General features: G+C 38.2%; 1 protein-coding gene across 8 annotated transcripts in view; it reads left to right on the forward strand.

The window, feature by feature from the left end:
* The window catches only part of CDK13 (cyclin dependent kinase 13), a 55,635-nt gene that overhangs the window by 12,965 nt on the left and 25,478 nt on the right, over positions 1–17,192 (forward strand). For 6 of the 8 annotated variants that reach the window (XM_021385684.1, XM_021385686.1, XM_021385687.1 and 3 more), the window contains exons 3-5: positions 3,655–3,825; positions 4,127–4,266; positions 8,478–8,648. In XM_021385684.1, coding sequence (XP_021241359.1) covers positions 3,655–3,825; positions 4,127–4,266; positions 8,478–8,648 — 482 coding nt within the window. The remainder of the gene's footprint in view (positions 1–3,654; positions 3,826–4,126; positions 4,267–8,477; positions 8,649–17,192) is intronic. The other 2 variants (XM_021385685.1, XM_021385689.1) reach the window with 1 other exon arrangement.

Raw genomic sequence — 17,192 nt, forward strand, 5'->3', positions numbered from 1 at the left:
GTGTGATGGATGGCAGTCTGACCAAATGGTGTCTGACACGGAAGTATGTATGAAGCAGAGGTGTGTCATTGAATTCCTCCATATGGAAAAAATGGCACCCACTTGCATTCATTAACTCTTGCTGAATGTTTATGGAAACCAAACAGTGGATGTGAGCACAGTGAGGTGGTGGTGAGTGGTGCATTTCAGCAGTGGTGACAGCAACTGTGGGTCATCTCCACTGGTGCAGATGTTTATGAGCTTGGCATGCAGGCTCTTGTTCATCACTGACAAATATGCATTGCTAATGGTGGCAAATGTGTTGAAAAATAGCATTTTGTAGATGAGAATTTGCTCAGTCAAACACTGTGTCTGTGCTTATTGTATTGGTTGTTGTTTCCATGGAAACAAATAAGAGGCATTACTTTCAGAGCAGCCTACATATATGTGGCTCAAGACAATTCTTCTTCACTCAGTGTGGCCTAGGCAAGCCAACAAGTTGAACACCCATGGTGTTACCCTGTTTGCTAGATGAGGCTGGTGTAATTTGTTCTTGCTCTTTGGTTGCTTAAGGTGGTGATTATAAGTAGACCGAAGGAGAATGCAATGTTAAAAGTAATTTATCTAACTGGGATTTATTCCAGAAGGAATTTTTCAATAAAAAGTACACTAAAGAGATGACTTAAAATTGCAGTCAGGTAAGAACTTTGGGAATAACGCATGTATGTAATTTTCAAGATCTCAAGGCAAATGTGGGCATAGTTCTGGAGAAAAGATTACTTCAGTGGCAGTATCTGAAAATCTTTCAGTAAGCTGGAATTGAAGTTAAAGGTTCTTTTATAGGTGTGCTTTATTTTCATTTAATTCATTTTGGAAATCACTGTTTTGAGTATGTGTAACTGAGGTTTGATGTTCATGACTTTTAATCTGTGCTGACTTTTTAAGTGTTAAAGATTGGTCTGTAGTGAGGAAACTCGAGCCTATATTCTAAGTGTAATCTGAATTTAGACTATGCTAAGTTTCTCTTTTGTCCTACAGAATACTTGCTGTGATATGAATTGGAAAATGATGCTGTTGAGCTGCAATTTACTATTTTTCTTTTGGTTTTGGTAGTGTGAGAAAAGTTGCTTTTGTTATCACTCATATTACTGGTCTCGTGCTATCTGAGAGATCAGCTTCTCACAAGTAAAACAAAATTTCTTAGCATTGAAGTAATAACTGAGTTAAGTGTGATACATCTTTGTAAAAGAGAAATTCAAAACCTTCTAAATATTTATATATTTTGTATCTGTGAAAGTAATGTTTCCTCTTGTGCTTCGAGAATTGTAGCATTTAATTAGTGAAAGTTGTTAGAACTAGTGGGGTGAATGTTTCTGTTAGCAATTTAATGCAGTGTTTAAAAGTAAGAATGCACAGGGCTAGGTGAGTCAATATTACTTAACAAGACAATAGATTTTTTTTTTAGCAGTAAAACAGAACCTTCAGCACTCCAGCAAATGTCATTCCAATTATTCAGAATCACAACTGCGTGGTGAATGTACAGTTGCATTTGACTTTGACAGAGCCAACCTCTGTAGGTAAACAGGATTACTGATGCATATTTAAGAGAATTACTGTTTTAACAGGATTTGTATGCAGGGTTGAATGTGGTGATATGAAATGAGATTCTATCCTGAAGCTGTCTCATTGCTTCTCATTATTAGTATTTTTTTAATGTAATGTCTGCTTTAAGTGTACTTAAACAGTTCTATTAGCACTGGGCTCATTTTCTTAAAAAAAAAAAAAGCTTAGTACTTGCAAACAAACTGCTTCAGAAAGATTAGACAGGAAATATAAAGTCTTTTAAGCTTTGCTTTGTTTCACTTTTGGGATGTAATCATAATCATTCTGATGTGAAGTCTGTAACAAGTCAGGTTAAACCATGAGTCATTAGAGAAAAGTTATCTATGATTTTTTGGGGGGAAGAAGGACCAAGGTTCAGTTGTAATCAGTTGCTGTAGGAAATTGTGTCAACGCAGAAAGCTTGATGCTGTGCAGAACTTGCTAGCTCCTCATGTACAGCAGTGTGTGATTTAATAAACCTGAAAAAAGGCTCTTCTTGGATGCCTCTGTTTCCATATACTGCTTTTAAATCCTTTTTCAGAGCCTCTCATATATTGTACTTCCACTATTACAGAAAGTTCAAGGGCAGAATTGTGAGAGAAACGCAAATGTTTGAACTTCAAAATTAAGGACATTACTATGATAATTACTTGCTCTGTTCATGTTAACATATTTGTAATGAGAACAGTATATGCTTCCTTGAGGTGCCTCTTCGAATTGAGGCAGTGGCAGCTTGGGAAGTGGTCTAAGGTGCTCAAGGTTTCTGTTTTTGTAGTAAGATTGCCTAGACATAGGTGAAATGCTGGAATGCTTTATTTAAATTTATAAATTTTGCTGTTTGCAATTAATTTGTGGAAGAATATGTGCATTCTCCATGATGGAAGATAGCAAGATCTTTCCGTTTATAGAAGTTCCTACTTCATCTATGAAACTGGGTAGATAGAGGTTTTCCTGCGACTTCCTCTTCCAGAAGAGTTTTTTTGAGAGGGATGTTGACAGTAGAACAGTGATGATTTTTGCAAATGTAGCTACTCTGGGAAATGTACCCTCCGAGCATGACAGGTTTCCTTTATGCGGTGATGGAGTTTGGAACTTAAAGAGGGAGTACTATCTGAGAGTCCTGTCAGAGAGAAAGCTATGTCATTATATAAAGATGGTCACGGGTTTAGTAATTTTATATAATATAACTGCAAAAGTGCAGCTAGAGGAACAAGTTTGGACAAAACAGAACCATGAGTTTAAAAAAAAAATTATCCTGCAAGAAGTGTTGTTCAGAATTTCCCCATTAGAGTGGGGAGAGCATCTCTAGAATAGGAATACATTGCTGTGTGTTTTGGGGATTCTTCTCAAGATGGAGATTGTCACTGTCTGTTGCCTAATAAAGGTTAAAATAATAAATAAAAATGCCAATTATCTGTGGCAGAAAAAGTCAATTTTTCACTTGATTTGTATTCTGATAACTAGAAACAGATTGAAACTGGAGTGTGTCTGCAAATGTATGAGACTGGAATCTGTAAGTGGCATGGTATGGACTGCCTTCTACTGCCTTGCAGTAGCTGTAACTGTGAAGCTAGTTATCTCTGAAGATCAGTATTGAAGTTAATTAGATTAGGATAATATTTTCTTTTACATGTGATGTCAATCATACTACAGTTTTAACTGCTATACTTGTGATCTCTGGCAGCACCTGACCTCTGAATATTACTGATCTGGTCCCTGAGTGGCTTGGGGGGAAAAAAAAGTTTGGATGGCAGAAGCCTAGCCTGGAACCCAGATAGGTTTGTTCTGGATGGTAAGGCTTGCTACGTTATCCAGCATCAGCTTTCATCAGACGTATGAGGCCTTAAGATCTGATCTCATTTTCTGTAGAATTTTGGTAGTCAGCTGTGCATCAGTCAGAGCTGTTTGCAAGTCATTTGTAAAGCTTAAATTGAATTTCTGTCAATTCTAAGAGCAATGTTAGTGAATCAACAGCTTAGAATGTGTTAACAGAAAAAAAAGGAATTCCAGTAGGTTTTCTTTTAATACTGCTTTACTGTGTTCAGTGTACTAGCAAAATTGTTTCTTTTTCAGTAGCTTGAGAGAGAATATTACAGTGAAGTCAGTTAAAGAAACAGAGAAGAAACTTCGCCATCTGCTTGCAGACTTGCCACTTCCACCTGAGTTGCCTGGAGGAGCTGAGTTAGCCAAAAGTCCTGAAGAAAAGAAACCAGCAGTTCAGCTACACAGCAAGAGGAGACCAAAGTATGTTTATTACATTTTTTTTATTTTAAAGTCTGTCAGAGAAGCAGAAGCGATAATAGTTTCTTAAAAATGTATCCTATTCAAAATATTTCTGCTTTGTAACAGCTTCCTTAATACTACTTAGTCATAAATCAAACTGCATGGTTTGTGGTAGTAACTGCTGGTTAGTGGTAGTAAGGCTGTTATCAAATAATGTCTCATGAATATTTAGCCTTGAATTTCTTCAAGGTTAAGGTGATCCTTGGATATGTTAGCTGCTTTCTTAAAGTTAGCTGTATTCTTAAAAATCCTTGTTTCCTAGAATATGTGGACCACGACATGGTGAAACAAAAGAAAAAGAAATTGACTGGGGAAAGCGCTGTGTGGATAAATTTGATATCATTGGTATTATTGGTGAAGGCACTTATGGACAAGTTTACAAAGCCAGGGATAAAGACACAGGTGGGTTGAAAAAAATGAACATACTCCGGCAATTCTGAAGTTAATGGGTTTGGGCTTTGTTTGTTTTAATAATTGAATAAAATCTATGTATTCTTCTCCCTTATGTCTTGAAATTTTTTAGTTGTGTGCTTTGTTTTTAATCTAGCCTTTGTCTATCTTTTGCTGCCTTAAAAAGTCATTTATTTGTAAAGTTGTGACTGAAAGTATATGCTGAGTAGTTTTAATCTCTATTTAAGTCTTATTTCTTCAACTTTGATGCTCAGTACACAATATGAGTTAGTGAAGAAAAGAGGGTAAATACTCTGGGGAAACAAAACAGTACTGTTGATGGGATGATAGAGAATAATGAAGTTTGTAAAAGGCTGCAAAAATGAATGAAGCTATGCATGAGATTTAGCTGTCTTCCTTCTTTGTACTCTGATTGCCATTAGCTGATAGTAGGAAGAGAATGTATCTCTTTGCACCGCAGCCCTAAAATGTTGCGTCTTGGGTATTTTTCTTACAGTATAGCTGACAGCACAGCAGAGACATAACTTCTAAATTTCACCTCAAACTATTGCTGAAATGAGCAAGCAATCACCATTATGATACACAGGAATGTTGTCACTGCTTCTAAATAGCTAACACAGTGAAATTTGTTTCCATGGAAGTGCTGTACCTTGTTTGTTGGTTTTAAGTTCAATTAGTTCTTCTTGTGACTCCTTGCTCTTCTGGCTTATTTGTGCATGCCTTCAATATATAATTTCCTGCTTCAGCAGTAACTGAAGCACACAGGATCACATACCAGCCTTCTTTCTGATCTCCAGAAGAATGAGCAGTGTAATTGCGCTTCTTTTTCTATTCTTGTCTGAATTTGCAAACCTCAGTTTTTTGAGTTGAACTGCCACAAACCTTTTCTTAGGTCTTACCTTTGGAGCCACTGCAAATCATTGCTAGCAGCTACTTCAGCTCTCCTGGGATTGTGGTCTTTGTACAGTTAGCTTTCTAATCCTGTTACAACCATATTGGCCTCATTGGCAAGCTTCAGATTGTTTGTGTGTGGCAGTCATTTCCTAACCTCTTGTAGAAGTTATTGCTGTCTATACTGAATGGGCCTGTATGGTTAGAGCAAAGCTTGCACCTTTTCATCCAGCCTTGAATTCAAACCGTGTAGGGAGTGGTATTACAGTCTTCAAGCTACCTTGTAATAGGCTCTGCAATGGGCTTTTCGGAGCAAGATTGAAGAGAGAATGTATGGCTTCTCTTTCAGACTGATGTCTGTTCAAGCTGATGTCCCAGCTTAAAGACATGACTTTTGAGAACAGAGGTTGTTTGAATTCATGGTCTGTCCTTAGTGAATATTTCTAATGCTAACAGAAGAATTTACTTTTTTGCATAATAGTGCCCGTCCTGCCTCTCATGCTGTAACAGCTACCAATAAATTCTGTCAAAGCATTTGAGTGTTTTGCAGCAGTTACTTTTTGAACAATTAGTTTGCTCAAAATGAAGGACAGTTAATCAGTTTTCACTTGTTTTTGCAGCTTCTGATGTTATGGTGATTTTCAGTATCTGCACCATTGCCTTTTCTGGAGCTGATCTTATGGTGCCTAGAAAACTGCACAGTTATTCTTACATAAATGCAAAAGATAAAAAGATTTAATTAGATCCCATGTTATTCCCATTTTTCTTACAGTTTTGTTTCTCATTTTTTTGGTATGATCTGAGAAGCAGTATCTTCTGACATTCAAGAACAAGTTGATATACTTAGGAAGACATAAGCTGCAACATAAGGATCTATCTCACTCCTATATCATAATCCTCGTTTTTCTCATACCTTGCTTATGAGGTAGCTTGTTATACTTTTTCTGTCTGAAGGATTGCCATAAATCTAAGAGTATGCAAGTAACATTTGGGCCTCTTGAGGTCCAATGGTAACCTCTATTTTCCATCACTGAGGGAAGGACTTGACTGTGCATGCTTATGGTCTGTGGGCCCTCTGTTAACTTTTTCTTGGGACCACCACAGTGTGAGCTTGAATGTCTCTTGTCTACCTTAACTTTTAGAGATGTCACAAGTTATTATCCCTGATGACTCATGTGCTGTTGCTTTGTTTCCAGATGAGTTTATCTTGAGTCATACTGGAATGGGATATGTTGCATATGTACAATACGCAGTGTTGTGGAATAAGGCCTCTTTAGAGTTAAAAGATTTGTGCTCAATAAATCTACTAAAAAAGCCAAAATGATTGTGCTGATGTACATTCTTTAGATGTCCTCCGTCATGGGTACATAACACTCCTGCCAGTTCGCAGAATCTAGCTTCGTCCAGCTCAGCCTGCAATAAAACAAATAAGGGAAATTTCTCTTCACTGTAAACATGACAGTGCCACTTCTGTACATAGAAAGTATACTGATAAATATTAGGTCTCTTCAGTTGTTTGTCTTGGATCTTGAACTGTGTAGTATTTTTGTCTTGATATATGCATGAGAATTCTAACAATTCTAAATTCTGTCGTGTCTCGCATTTCCTTCCTAAGGATTTTATTATAACAATACAACAATAGCCTTTATTGGTAAAAATGTTATTGGGAGTGTGGGTTATAGGATTTTTTTCTTTACCAGTATGGATGCTTATTCCTTCCTGACTGCTACAGAGTTCAAAAAAAATAAAAAAATAAAAATAAAAATCATGATTGTGGTTCTGCAGCTTACTCAGTGAGAGTCAGTATACAGCATAAGATCTTCCCTTTGAGGGAAAACATATCTTCAAATGTGTGGTAACAAGACCCTGAGTTCAGAGGAGAACTCTCTGGAAGGTATTTTTCATGACTTGGAGAAGGAGACAATGTTACCTACTTCAAAGTCCAAGTGCTTCTATTGCTACTGGTATTTTAGTTCTTCTATTGGCAAGAGGAACTTCTGATAAAGATACTGTTCTCTCCTGGTGGCCCATGTTCCTCAGCACTGTGCCTCCTGCCATTTCAGTCAAGCCTTCTGAAAATGCACCTCAGAGGCCTCTCCCTGCACATCCATTCAGTCAGATCAGGCCTTCTATGCCTTTTTTGTCCAGATTAAGCTGTTCTGCGTGTCCACAGTAATCTTTTTGACACTCCTTTTTTGGCTTTCTGGGTGTTGGTATCATCTGTGCCTTTCTTCTCAGCTTTGTGCTATGTACAGGTCAACTATTTTACTTGAATTTCTGCTCCTCTCATGTGAAGGACAAACAGATCTTTGTCCACTCTTTTCTGGTAGCCATCTCCTTACTGAACTTGCTAATGAATGAGAAATGTTTCATATTCTGCAGTCTTAAAGCAGAATAGCTGAATAGCTTTGCAAATCTTTATCAACAACAATTCTTCAGTAGGATCAGTTCCTATCATCTGGATGGGTAAATGATTTGAACTGACGGTTGCTTCTTCCCTCCTCATTTTTGATGAAGTTTTCTAGGGCTGGTAGGTGTTACGGCAGAGTTCCTTCATAGCCTCTTCTGAATTAGTAGATCAGTTTGTGCTTTTTTTTCTTTGTCCTAGCAACTTTTTTTCTGAAACTTTGTTCTTGTACTTGCAGTACTTTGTATTTGTTCTTCAACATGCGAGGCACACTCTTGTTGTCAACAGACTGAAAGTATTCAGAAAGGCTTTTTACCTTATTTATTGGATTGATTAAACAAGGGACTGTTTTGGAGTCCAACTTCTACTTAATTTAGTTACAAGACAGCCAAGGAGGTTGTGACTTTGCATTGCTATGGGTGGCCTCCTTGTAGAGCATCTCCATTCCCAAGGTACACATCAATCTTTGTTATGCTTTCTGAACAAGCCCTTGGGAGAGCACTTCACTTTCTTATGTATTCTCACATGTGGTGGTATAAAAGTGATAAAACCATAGCAGACATTGGTCTCTGTCTCTAAAGCTGCTGTTGATAATCATTCTTACATAGGGGTTTATTGGTAGACATGGTGTGGAAGACCAGGACATGAGTGAGGTGTACAGGTGAAAGAGAGTTGTTATAGTGGTTAGCTAAAAATTCTCATTTATAATTGTTTCTCTATATTTTTGTTTCCCAACAATAATTAATATTGTTTCTGTTCAGGACAATGCATGAACCAAAATGTTAACTGTTTAGTTCTATAATCTCCATTCAGAAATAGTAACAAATGGGAAGGATTTTTAAAACAAACCAAAGTCCCATAGTTTGGTTGCTAATTTTTTTTTTTAATTTAAATTTTCTCTTAGGAGAATTGGTGGCACTAAAGAAAGTACGATTGGATAATGAAAAGGAGGGGTTTCCAATTACAGCTATTCGAGAGATTAAAATTCTTCGACAGCTTAATCACCAAAGCATTATCAACATGAAGGAAATAGTGACAGATAAGGAAGATGCTTTGGATTTCAAGAAGGACAAAGGTATGTATGTGAACACTAGGGTGGCTCTTTCAGGTTGTGTTTTTAATATAGTAGCCTACTGCTCTGCAGCTCATGTTTCATTTTTAAAAGTTTGAAATTGCAATACTTGAGAAGGTTTTATAATTGTTACGTGCTTGCTAACAGAAGTCTTTTACTTAATTTAGCTGTGCCTCTTGTTGACAGAAACATTCTTGTGAATATTTTGTGTGGTTTAAAAAAAACAAAACTTGATTTCAGTTTGGATGGAAAAATTTTGAAGAATAGATGTTTGTGACACTCATGGGTTAGGGGGACCAGTAGCAAGGGGAAGTTCTTACATGTGGGATAAGTTGTTTTGTTTTTGACTTTTGCCTTTTCTCACAGTATTTTCTCATTTGGAATACTGCAGGCTCAACGTTGAAGAGTTTTTTTTTATTCCTAGTGTCAGTCTTGTTTGAATTGTTTCTTTTTTTCATAATTGCACATGCATGTTGAAGACTAGAAGGATAAATGTTGTTTTTCCCCAAATACAAGGCTTGCAGATTTTCATTGTTTTGGTTCCTTCAGTGTTAAGTCTGGCTTGTCTGAGTTATTGCAGCCTCTTCATCTTGGAGAATCAAGAAAATAAAAGCAAAAGCATGCAGTTTTGCTGCTCGGAACTTTTGATATCAAATGCTTGTTTGAAAATGTAGTCATTTTGTCTTTGGAGGCCATGTCCTCTCAGCTACAAGTTTTATAAACCTTTCAGTTTGGAGTATTTTAGTGCCCTGTGGCACTAAATGTAGATACATGATCTGGTAGAGGAGGAAGTTTGAAGTCTGGAACCTGCAGTTGCTTCCCTGTCCTCCTGAGTTTCTATACAGCATGTCTAGCACCGGTGTGCAAAGGAAACAGTAAATGACCTGCACAGCCAGCAGAAGCAGCAGGTGATGTTGTGGTGACTCAGAATATGAGAGTCAGAATTAGGCAGGAAATAAGTTCTTTTTCTAGCTTCTTTAGGAAGTATAGTACTTTGAGGGTTATCTATAACATTGACAATGTTTGTTTGTTGTTTAAAAGAAGGAAACATCTAGCAGAGCAGTTCCTCTAGATAAATGTATGCAGTTTCAGTGATCAGCACCCACTTAAACTCTGGTTTGCAACAGCCAGCTTAGGCTTTTAATGTGAGTCTTGTATGAAGCTTTAATTAGGCCTAGCCTTGGCTAATGAGACCATGTTGAGCCTTGACTTAATACTTATATTCATTGATTAATTTTCTCCATTTCTATTTGTTGCCATGTCTAAGGTTGAATTGTAAATTTTTTGGTTTACTTCTATGTATTTTCAGAAAACTGCAAGGAAAGGGACTTCTCTGGAGATACTAGAATAAAATAAGTTCTTGATATAGTCTGTTGGCAAGCATTAGCATGATAATAAGTGCTATTATGGTTTGTCTCTGAAAAGATGGAATTTTATTTTCGGGCTACTGCAATCTGTATTTCTCTAATGAGAGATGGAGATTTATAGCTGAGAAGTACTGGGCAAGTTGTAGACTTATGTAGGGAGCCAGAGCAAATGGGCAGTTGTCGTTTTTCATGGTAAACCACTGAAAATATTGAAGTGGTAGTGACATATGTTATTGAAGCAAAAACTACAGCAGAACCTAAGTGCTTGCCTTCTCATGAGTATGCTTATGCTCATTGTATGTTATGATTGTGTTAACTTTGGAATATAGCTGTTAAAAACCCCGTACTGCTGAAATCTCATTTGTGAAATTAAGGAATGAGAACATTGCTGCCAGCACATGTTCCTCCAGTTGTATCCGTAAAATTAATTTTGGTCTGAGACTGCTTGTTATCTCCTGACCTGTTACTCATCTACTCATTCAGTTGAGATGCTTTTTGTTTGGTTTTTAATTGGGATTTCAGAAGTTTAAAATACAGCAAATTGAGTATTCTGGCAATTCAATAAATGTTCTTCACACTTGATACAGTACTTTAAGGATATTTCTTAAGATAGTAACATTGGCCTGCAAACCATCAGTGGCTTTACTTGTACCACATTGTCCTGATACTTTTGAGTTGTGTTACGTTTGTAAGTGACCTAATCTTATGTCTTCCTAACTTTTGAGTATCTGACTTAAAAATAAAATGTTGTTGAGAATATTAAACTAAAGAGAATGCAAGAAGAGTTTATCTTACAATGTTTTACCTCAGCCAGCTTGAGATGTTATCTCAACAGTAGCTTTAATAGAAGGGATTTGTTTTATTCTACCTACGCTAAGCATTTGAAAAAGAAATGCAATACACTGGGGTACTGAGTTGCAGACGTTAAGAGTATTTCCATGAGTGGTAAAGCAGAAGGTGTTTGTATGAATTGGGAATGTATACAGTTAAGTGAGTTATATGTAGATATTCTATACTGAAGATCTGAATTTTTTACCTTTGTAACCTTCAGCATGTATGAGACAGGTTTGATAAAGCTGGCAAATGGTGTTACTGATTACTAATGTAACATCTTGATTCTGACGCATGAGTGCTGTTGGGTTTGCAGAGGAGTATCTGTTTTGTGTGTTTCTCTATGTGTGCTTCACTAGCTACTAGATATTCATAGGCTTTTTCTCCTTCCTGTTATTCAGAGCTTATATGTAAGGTTAGGAATGAGGCACCTGATTCAGTTTCTATTCTGTCTTGTGCCTTTATCTGCATAGCAGTTGATTTAATAGATTAAAAAAACCTGCTGATTATGCTGTTAAAATTTCCTTTGCTTCTCTGAGGATGTAAAGCTTTATTTGACTTGATCATACCAGGGATTATAGATGTTACTCAGTGTTTTCCTAAAATATCATAACTATAGTTATTTTCAAAGATGTTTTCTCTCAGTGAGCTAGTGCAGGAGCAGTTGTGGGTGTCAGTCCTTTGCGTTAGCAGAAGCATTCTGATATACTTGGTGCTTGTGACAAAGTCTGCTGCTAACTATGCTTTCCTTCACTCTTCCTTTTTTTTGTCTGAGAAAGTTACCTATGCAGCTGTAATTGAAGAAAACAAGATTGGATTAAAACAAACTTAGAGTTATTTGTTAGGTATAATAAAATCCATATTTCATTGCCAAATTAGTTGAGCCATTTCATCTTAAGTTTGCAAGAAAATCATTGGGAAGACCACCCCTCTTATTCTGGGATTTTATCGTCTCTGGTTTGTTCCCATTATTTTTCTTAGGACTTTCCCTTGTGCACCTGAGATGGTCCTCCAGTTCTCCATCACCTATTTGTCAGCTCTAAGCTGTTTGTAAATGATCAACAGTCTAATTACGGAACTGCCATGATCACTTTTTACTAAACACATGGAAGTGCCTGATTTACCTTTTGTTGCACTGAATGTGCTTGTTTCTACAACTCATTCTAAAATCTAAGGTTACTTTAGCAAGGTTCAATTTTGAATTCATTTGCTGTACAAAAATTGACAGACTTTTTTAGGCAGGAAGCCAGTATCTACCCCAACAGTACAGTAATATACTTGTGAAGAGGACTCTGAGTCTGTGAAATGTTGTTGTATGACTTTGTTAGCTCCTTTCCCATATCCATCATGGAATACTTTATCTGAAAGCTTGTTTTTTGGAAGGAGTCCTTGCCAGCAATCATGCAGTCATCAGAGAGTGCTTCACTACAGGATTCTTTCTCTGTTCCTATTGTAGCTAGTTTCATCTGGATTTCCTGGGAAGTCTAGTCAGAAATGGAAAATTCAGTGAATACGTGCTACTCAAGCCATGCAGAAGGGGAAAAAAAAAAGCCATTAGTATTTTAATTTTGTTCTGCTCTTACAGTTGGAATGAATTACTGAAGAGATGCTGCCTAAGTGTGGATCTAAGCAGATAATCAAATATTTTTCCTTTTGTTTTCTTGCTGGTAAGTGAAATCAGGTGAATGCTGACCCAGCCATGGAGGTCTCTCTTTTAGAAATAAAAGGGGAGATGTCTCTAGAAGAAATAATGTTTCTTCCTGTAGCCCTTTGATCAGGATATTACTTCTTCATTGGCTAATGAGTCATGCTCAGCTTGCAAGACAGACAGCATCTGTGATGGAATTAGGAGTTCACATCTTCTCTGTTGAGTTTAAGGATTTGTCACTGTATTCCTGCATGTTTGCAGGTATAAAAGGGTCGTTAGACATTATGCTAATTCCTCTATTCCCATGTTGCTTTCCCTTCTGCTCAAGCAGTCTCAACTTCCAGTTATCCCTGCTGCCTTCTCTCTGATCCTGTTGCCTGCAAAGCAGCTTGTTAGAGCATAGGTTGTTAAACCAAATCATTACAAAACCAAAGTCTTTGAATTTCCCAAGCCTCCAGCTTGTCTTCGTGCTCCTGAAGTAGCTGATAGAAACTTCTTACCCAAACAGGCTACCCAGAGAGGTTGTGGAATCTTCTTCTCTGGAGATATTCAAGACCCACCTGGACACTTTCCTATGCAACCTACTGTAGAGAACCTGCTTTAGCAGAGCATTGGACTTGGTGATCACCAGAGGTCCCTTCAAGCCCAAATGCTGTGATTCTGTGAAATAGTCTTTATGCTACAGCTAAGTTATCGGGATTAGTGACTGCCTGTGACTGGTCCTTTCCATTTCTGTGTGTGTTACTGAATGCTGGTTTGGAATGAGCATAGGAAAGTTATGGTTTTATTAGGTTAAGTTCATCTTAAGCAGAAAAATTTGTTCTGTCTTGTGATACCTAAGTGGAAAAATAAGTATGGCAGTGATGCTTTCTTTAGTCTTAAGATGATTAATTCATAGGCTATGTCTTTGGTGTTTCTCAAATTAGAAAATAGGCTTGTATGACTTAAGTAGAAAGAAAAGATGAACTCTTCTTCCTAAAAGCACTGTAACTTCAAGGAATTGTTGCAAAATGTCTTCTTAAATTTTGAAGATCTGTTTGATAAAGATTGTGTTTAGAACTGTCTTGGAATACGGTATATCATGAGTCTTGGAGGAGAAATGTTGAGGAAATGGAAGATTAAATATAAACTATCTAATCAATCAAGGAAAAATTATCTATATATAACATAGAAGGAGATGAGGGAGGCTTATTAGTGAAATGAACATGTGTTCAGCAACTCAGCACTCTTATGAACCATTCATGGAATCAGGCAGGTTTCCCTTTTTAGAGCATTCTTATTTTTTTAGGATACTATTCTAATGCATATATACAAGGATTTAATTAAAATGTTTACACCATATGGCATCTCTAGATCTCCAGTGGCCAGATTGTTTGATCTGTATCTAATCAGATAATTTTAGGAACCCCGAACACTTTTCTTATGAAACTGCAATTGGAAAAAATTAGCTTAAAAGCTGCCATCAGGTTAGGTTTTCGGATTATTCCCCTTCCCCCTCTGCCCAAAGCACTTGTATCTTAGTTTAGGAACAAAGGCATAACTTGATGTCCTGCCTTATTGAATCTGTGTTGATGACAGTCCAAAAACCAGACTGTTCATGTTGCACAAATTATGTTTTGCCAATTTCTTTGGCTCACCAGAAAATTGTGTATTGTAGAGTTAATAATTATATCTACATAGCTCAATCGCATTATAGTTCATCTTATTTAGTGTTTTGATTGAGGAAACTTGATTACTGTTAGAGCTCCGTGACTAGAAATGCATGCAGAGGAGAAGATGTGTTAATCCTCTAGTTATTCTAAAGCAGTACCTCACTTTCTGACCCTTATCAATCTTCACTGACATAGTGATTTAACAGATAAGTTTTCCTAAGTGCAGAGCAAAGGAGTAAGGCTAGACCTGCTTCCACACAAGTCTCCTTTATTTGTGTACCTCCCTAACAGATTCAGCTGCTGTCTGTTTTCCCATATTGAGAACTAGGCTACCCTTTAGCTGTTCACACTGTTGTTCTGTCGGTGTGCACTGACAATAAGGATTCTTATAATCTCAGAAGATGAAGGAATGGAGATCTGCATGTATTAGCTATGAAAATTGGGAAGAGATGCAACCCCCTGTCAGTGCTTTTTTGTAGCATGTGGAAATTGACTATAGGCATCCTGCTGCCCCTGCTGAACAGGTACTTATCAGGGAGGGCAGGCCTTTAATAGAACATTAATAAGAAGAGCAACATTACAATTCAAATGAATCCAGAATTACTTACCTGATTTTATATACTCTGCTGAAACAGAGGTGATTTTATGACATTGCTTACAGATGTGTGGATATTGGGCAAAGCTAGCATGAAACAAAAGTGTCATTTTGGGATGTAACTTCATGTTATTAAGCACTGTGCCATTGTAAAGGAAAGAATGATTCTTCTGTCTGTAATGTTTTCGTTTTTGAGAAATGAGTATTTGTGATACCTGTGTAGCATAAACTAAAAGGTACCATAAACTCAGACAGTGGTGTAATGAATGGACTTTGTCTATGCACAGTTCACTTCTTGAATATCTGTAGCTTATTTTCCTATTACAAAGCATCAGACCTCCTGATCTAATGAAAACCCATGGAAATTTGAAATGATCAAGTGCAATAAAGTAATTTTGTTTCTGTTGACTGAAATTACAGACATCAGAAAATGGCACCACATTCCTCTAAAATTAAACTAGCAGAAGTTTAACTTCAGTTTGCTTAGTAACTGTTTAGCAACTGTGATCACCCCCAAAATAGTTTGAATAATACTGAAAATCCAATTTGTAGTTGACAACCAAAGCTAGTAGACTGATTTTAATCGTTTCTCATAACCTGTGAAGAAGGTTGAACTCTGACAGATCATAGAATGGCTTAGGTTGGAGGGGACCTTAAAGATCATCTAGTTCCAACCCCCCTTCCATGAGCAGAGTTGCCAGCTACTAGATCAGGTTGCCAGGATCCCATCCAGCCTGGCCTTGAATGCCTCCAGAGATGGGCATCCACAACCTCTCTGGGCAACTTGTTCCAGTGCCTCACCACCCTCTGAATAAAAAATTTCTTCTAACATCTAATCTAAATCTACCCTCTTTCAGTTCAAAGCCATTCCTCCTTGTCCTATCACTATCAGGCCATGTAGAAACTTGTAAGCAGGAGGGGTAACAAGGCTCCCTTCAATCCTGGAAGACCGCAACGAGTTGTCCCTGGAATCTTCTCCAAGCAGAACAAGCCCAACTCCCTCAATCTTTTCATCGTAGCAGAGGTGCTCCAGCCCTTTGATCATCTTTGTGGCCCTCGTCTGGACCTGCTCCAACAGCTCCACATCATTTCTGTACTGGGTGCTCCACATTTGGGCACAGTACTTCTGATGGTGCCTCACAAGGGCAGAGCAGAGCGTGACAATCACCTCGCCCTCCCTGCTGGCCACCAGTCTTCTGATGCAGCCCAGGATACTGTTGCTCTTCAGGGCTGCAAGAGCACACTGCTGGCTCACGTCCAGCTTTTCAATTATCAGGAACCCCAAGTCCTTCTCCACAGTGCTGCTCTCAATGAGTTCTTCTCCCGGTCTGTACTTGTATCTGGGATTGCCCTGACCCAAGTGCAACACCTTGCGCTTGACCTTGTTAAACCTGATCAGATTCTTGTGTGCTCACTTCTTGAGCATGTCCAGGTCTCTCTGGATGATGTCTTTCCCTTCTATTATGTCAACTTCACCACTCAGCTTGGTGTCATCAGCAAACTTGCTAAGGGTTACATTCAATCTCACTATGTCATTGATCAAGATGTTGAAGAGCACCAATCCCAAGACAGACCTCTGGAGGACACCACTAGCCACCACCTTCCACCTGGACATAAAACCAATGACAACAATCCTCTGTCTGTGACCATCCAACCAATTCTTTATACACCTAATAGTCCAGCCTTAAAATTCATGTCTCTCCAGTTTTGAGGTAAGAATGTAGTGTAGAACTATGTCAGTGGGCTCGCATAAGTCCAGGTAGATGACATCAGTTGCCCTTCCATTGTCTGTTGATGCTGTCACTCCCTCATAGAATGCCACCAGATTGGTCAGGTATGGTCTGCCCTTGGAGAAGCCGTGCTGGCCATCTCTGATGATTTCCACATGTGTCTTAACATTTCTTCCAGGAGGATCTGCTCCATGACCTTCCCAGGCACAGATGTGAGGCTCACTGGCCTGTAGTTTCCCAGGTCTTCCTTTCTCTCTTTCTTGAGTGTGGGAGTGATGTTTTCCTATTTCCAGACACTGCAGACTTTGCCTGACAGTGATGGTTTTTCAAATATGATGGAGAGCAGCTTGGTGACTACATCAGCCAGTTCCTTCAGAACCCTACAACCCAGATGTCATCTGGCCCCATAGACTTGCATGCATTCAGCCTCATGAGATGGTCACAAACTTGCTCTGCTCTTACACTGGGAGGGATTTTGCTCCTCTGATCCCCGCTTAGAAGATCAGGGACATGAGAAGCATGAGAAACCTGACTGTCCAAGGCAGAGAACTCACGAAGTACCTCAGCCTCTCCATGTCTGAGGAGACCATCTCTTCATTTATCAGAGGGAGTGCGCTCTCTTTTGCCCATCTCTTCTGCCTGATGTATTTAAATAATCCCTTGTGAAGTTCCATTCAGTCTGCACCTTGGCTTTCTAGACTCCATCCCTGCACATCCAGACAGC

The sequence above is a fragment of the Numida meleagris genome, chromosome 2 (assembly GCF_002078875.1).
Source record: "Numida meleagris isolate 19003 breed g44 Domestic line chromosome 2, NumMel1.0, whole genome shotgun sequence".
Taxonomy (NCBI): domain Eukaryota; kingdom Metazoa; phylum Chordata; class Aves; order Galliformes; family Numididae; genus Numida; species Numida meleagris.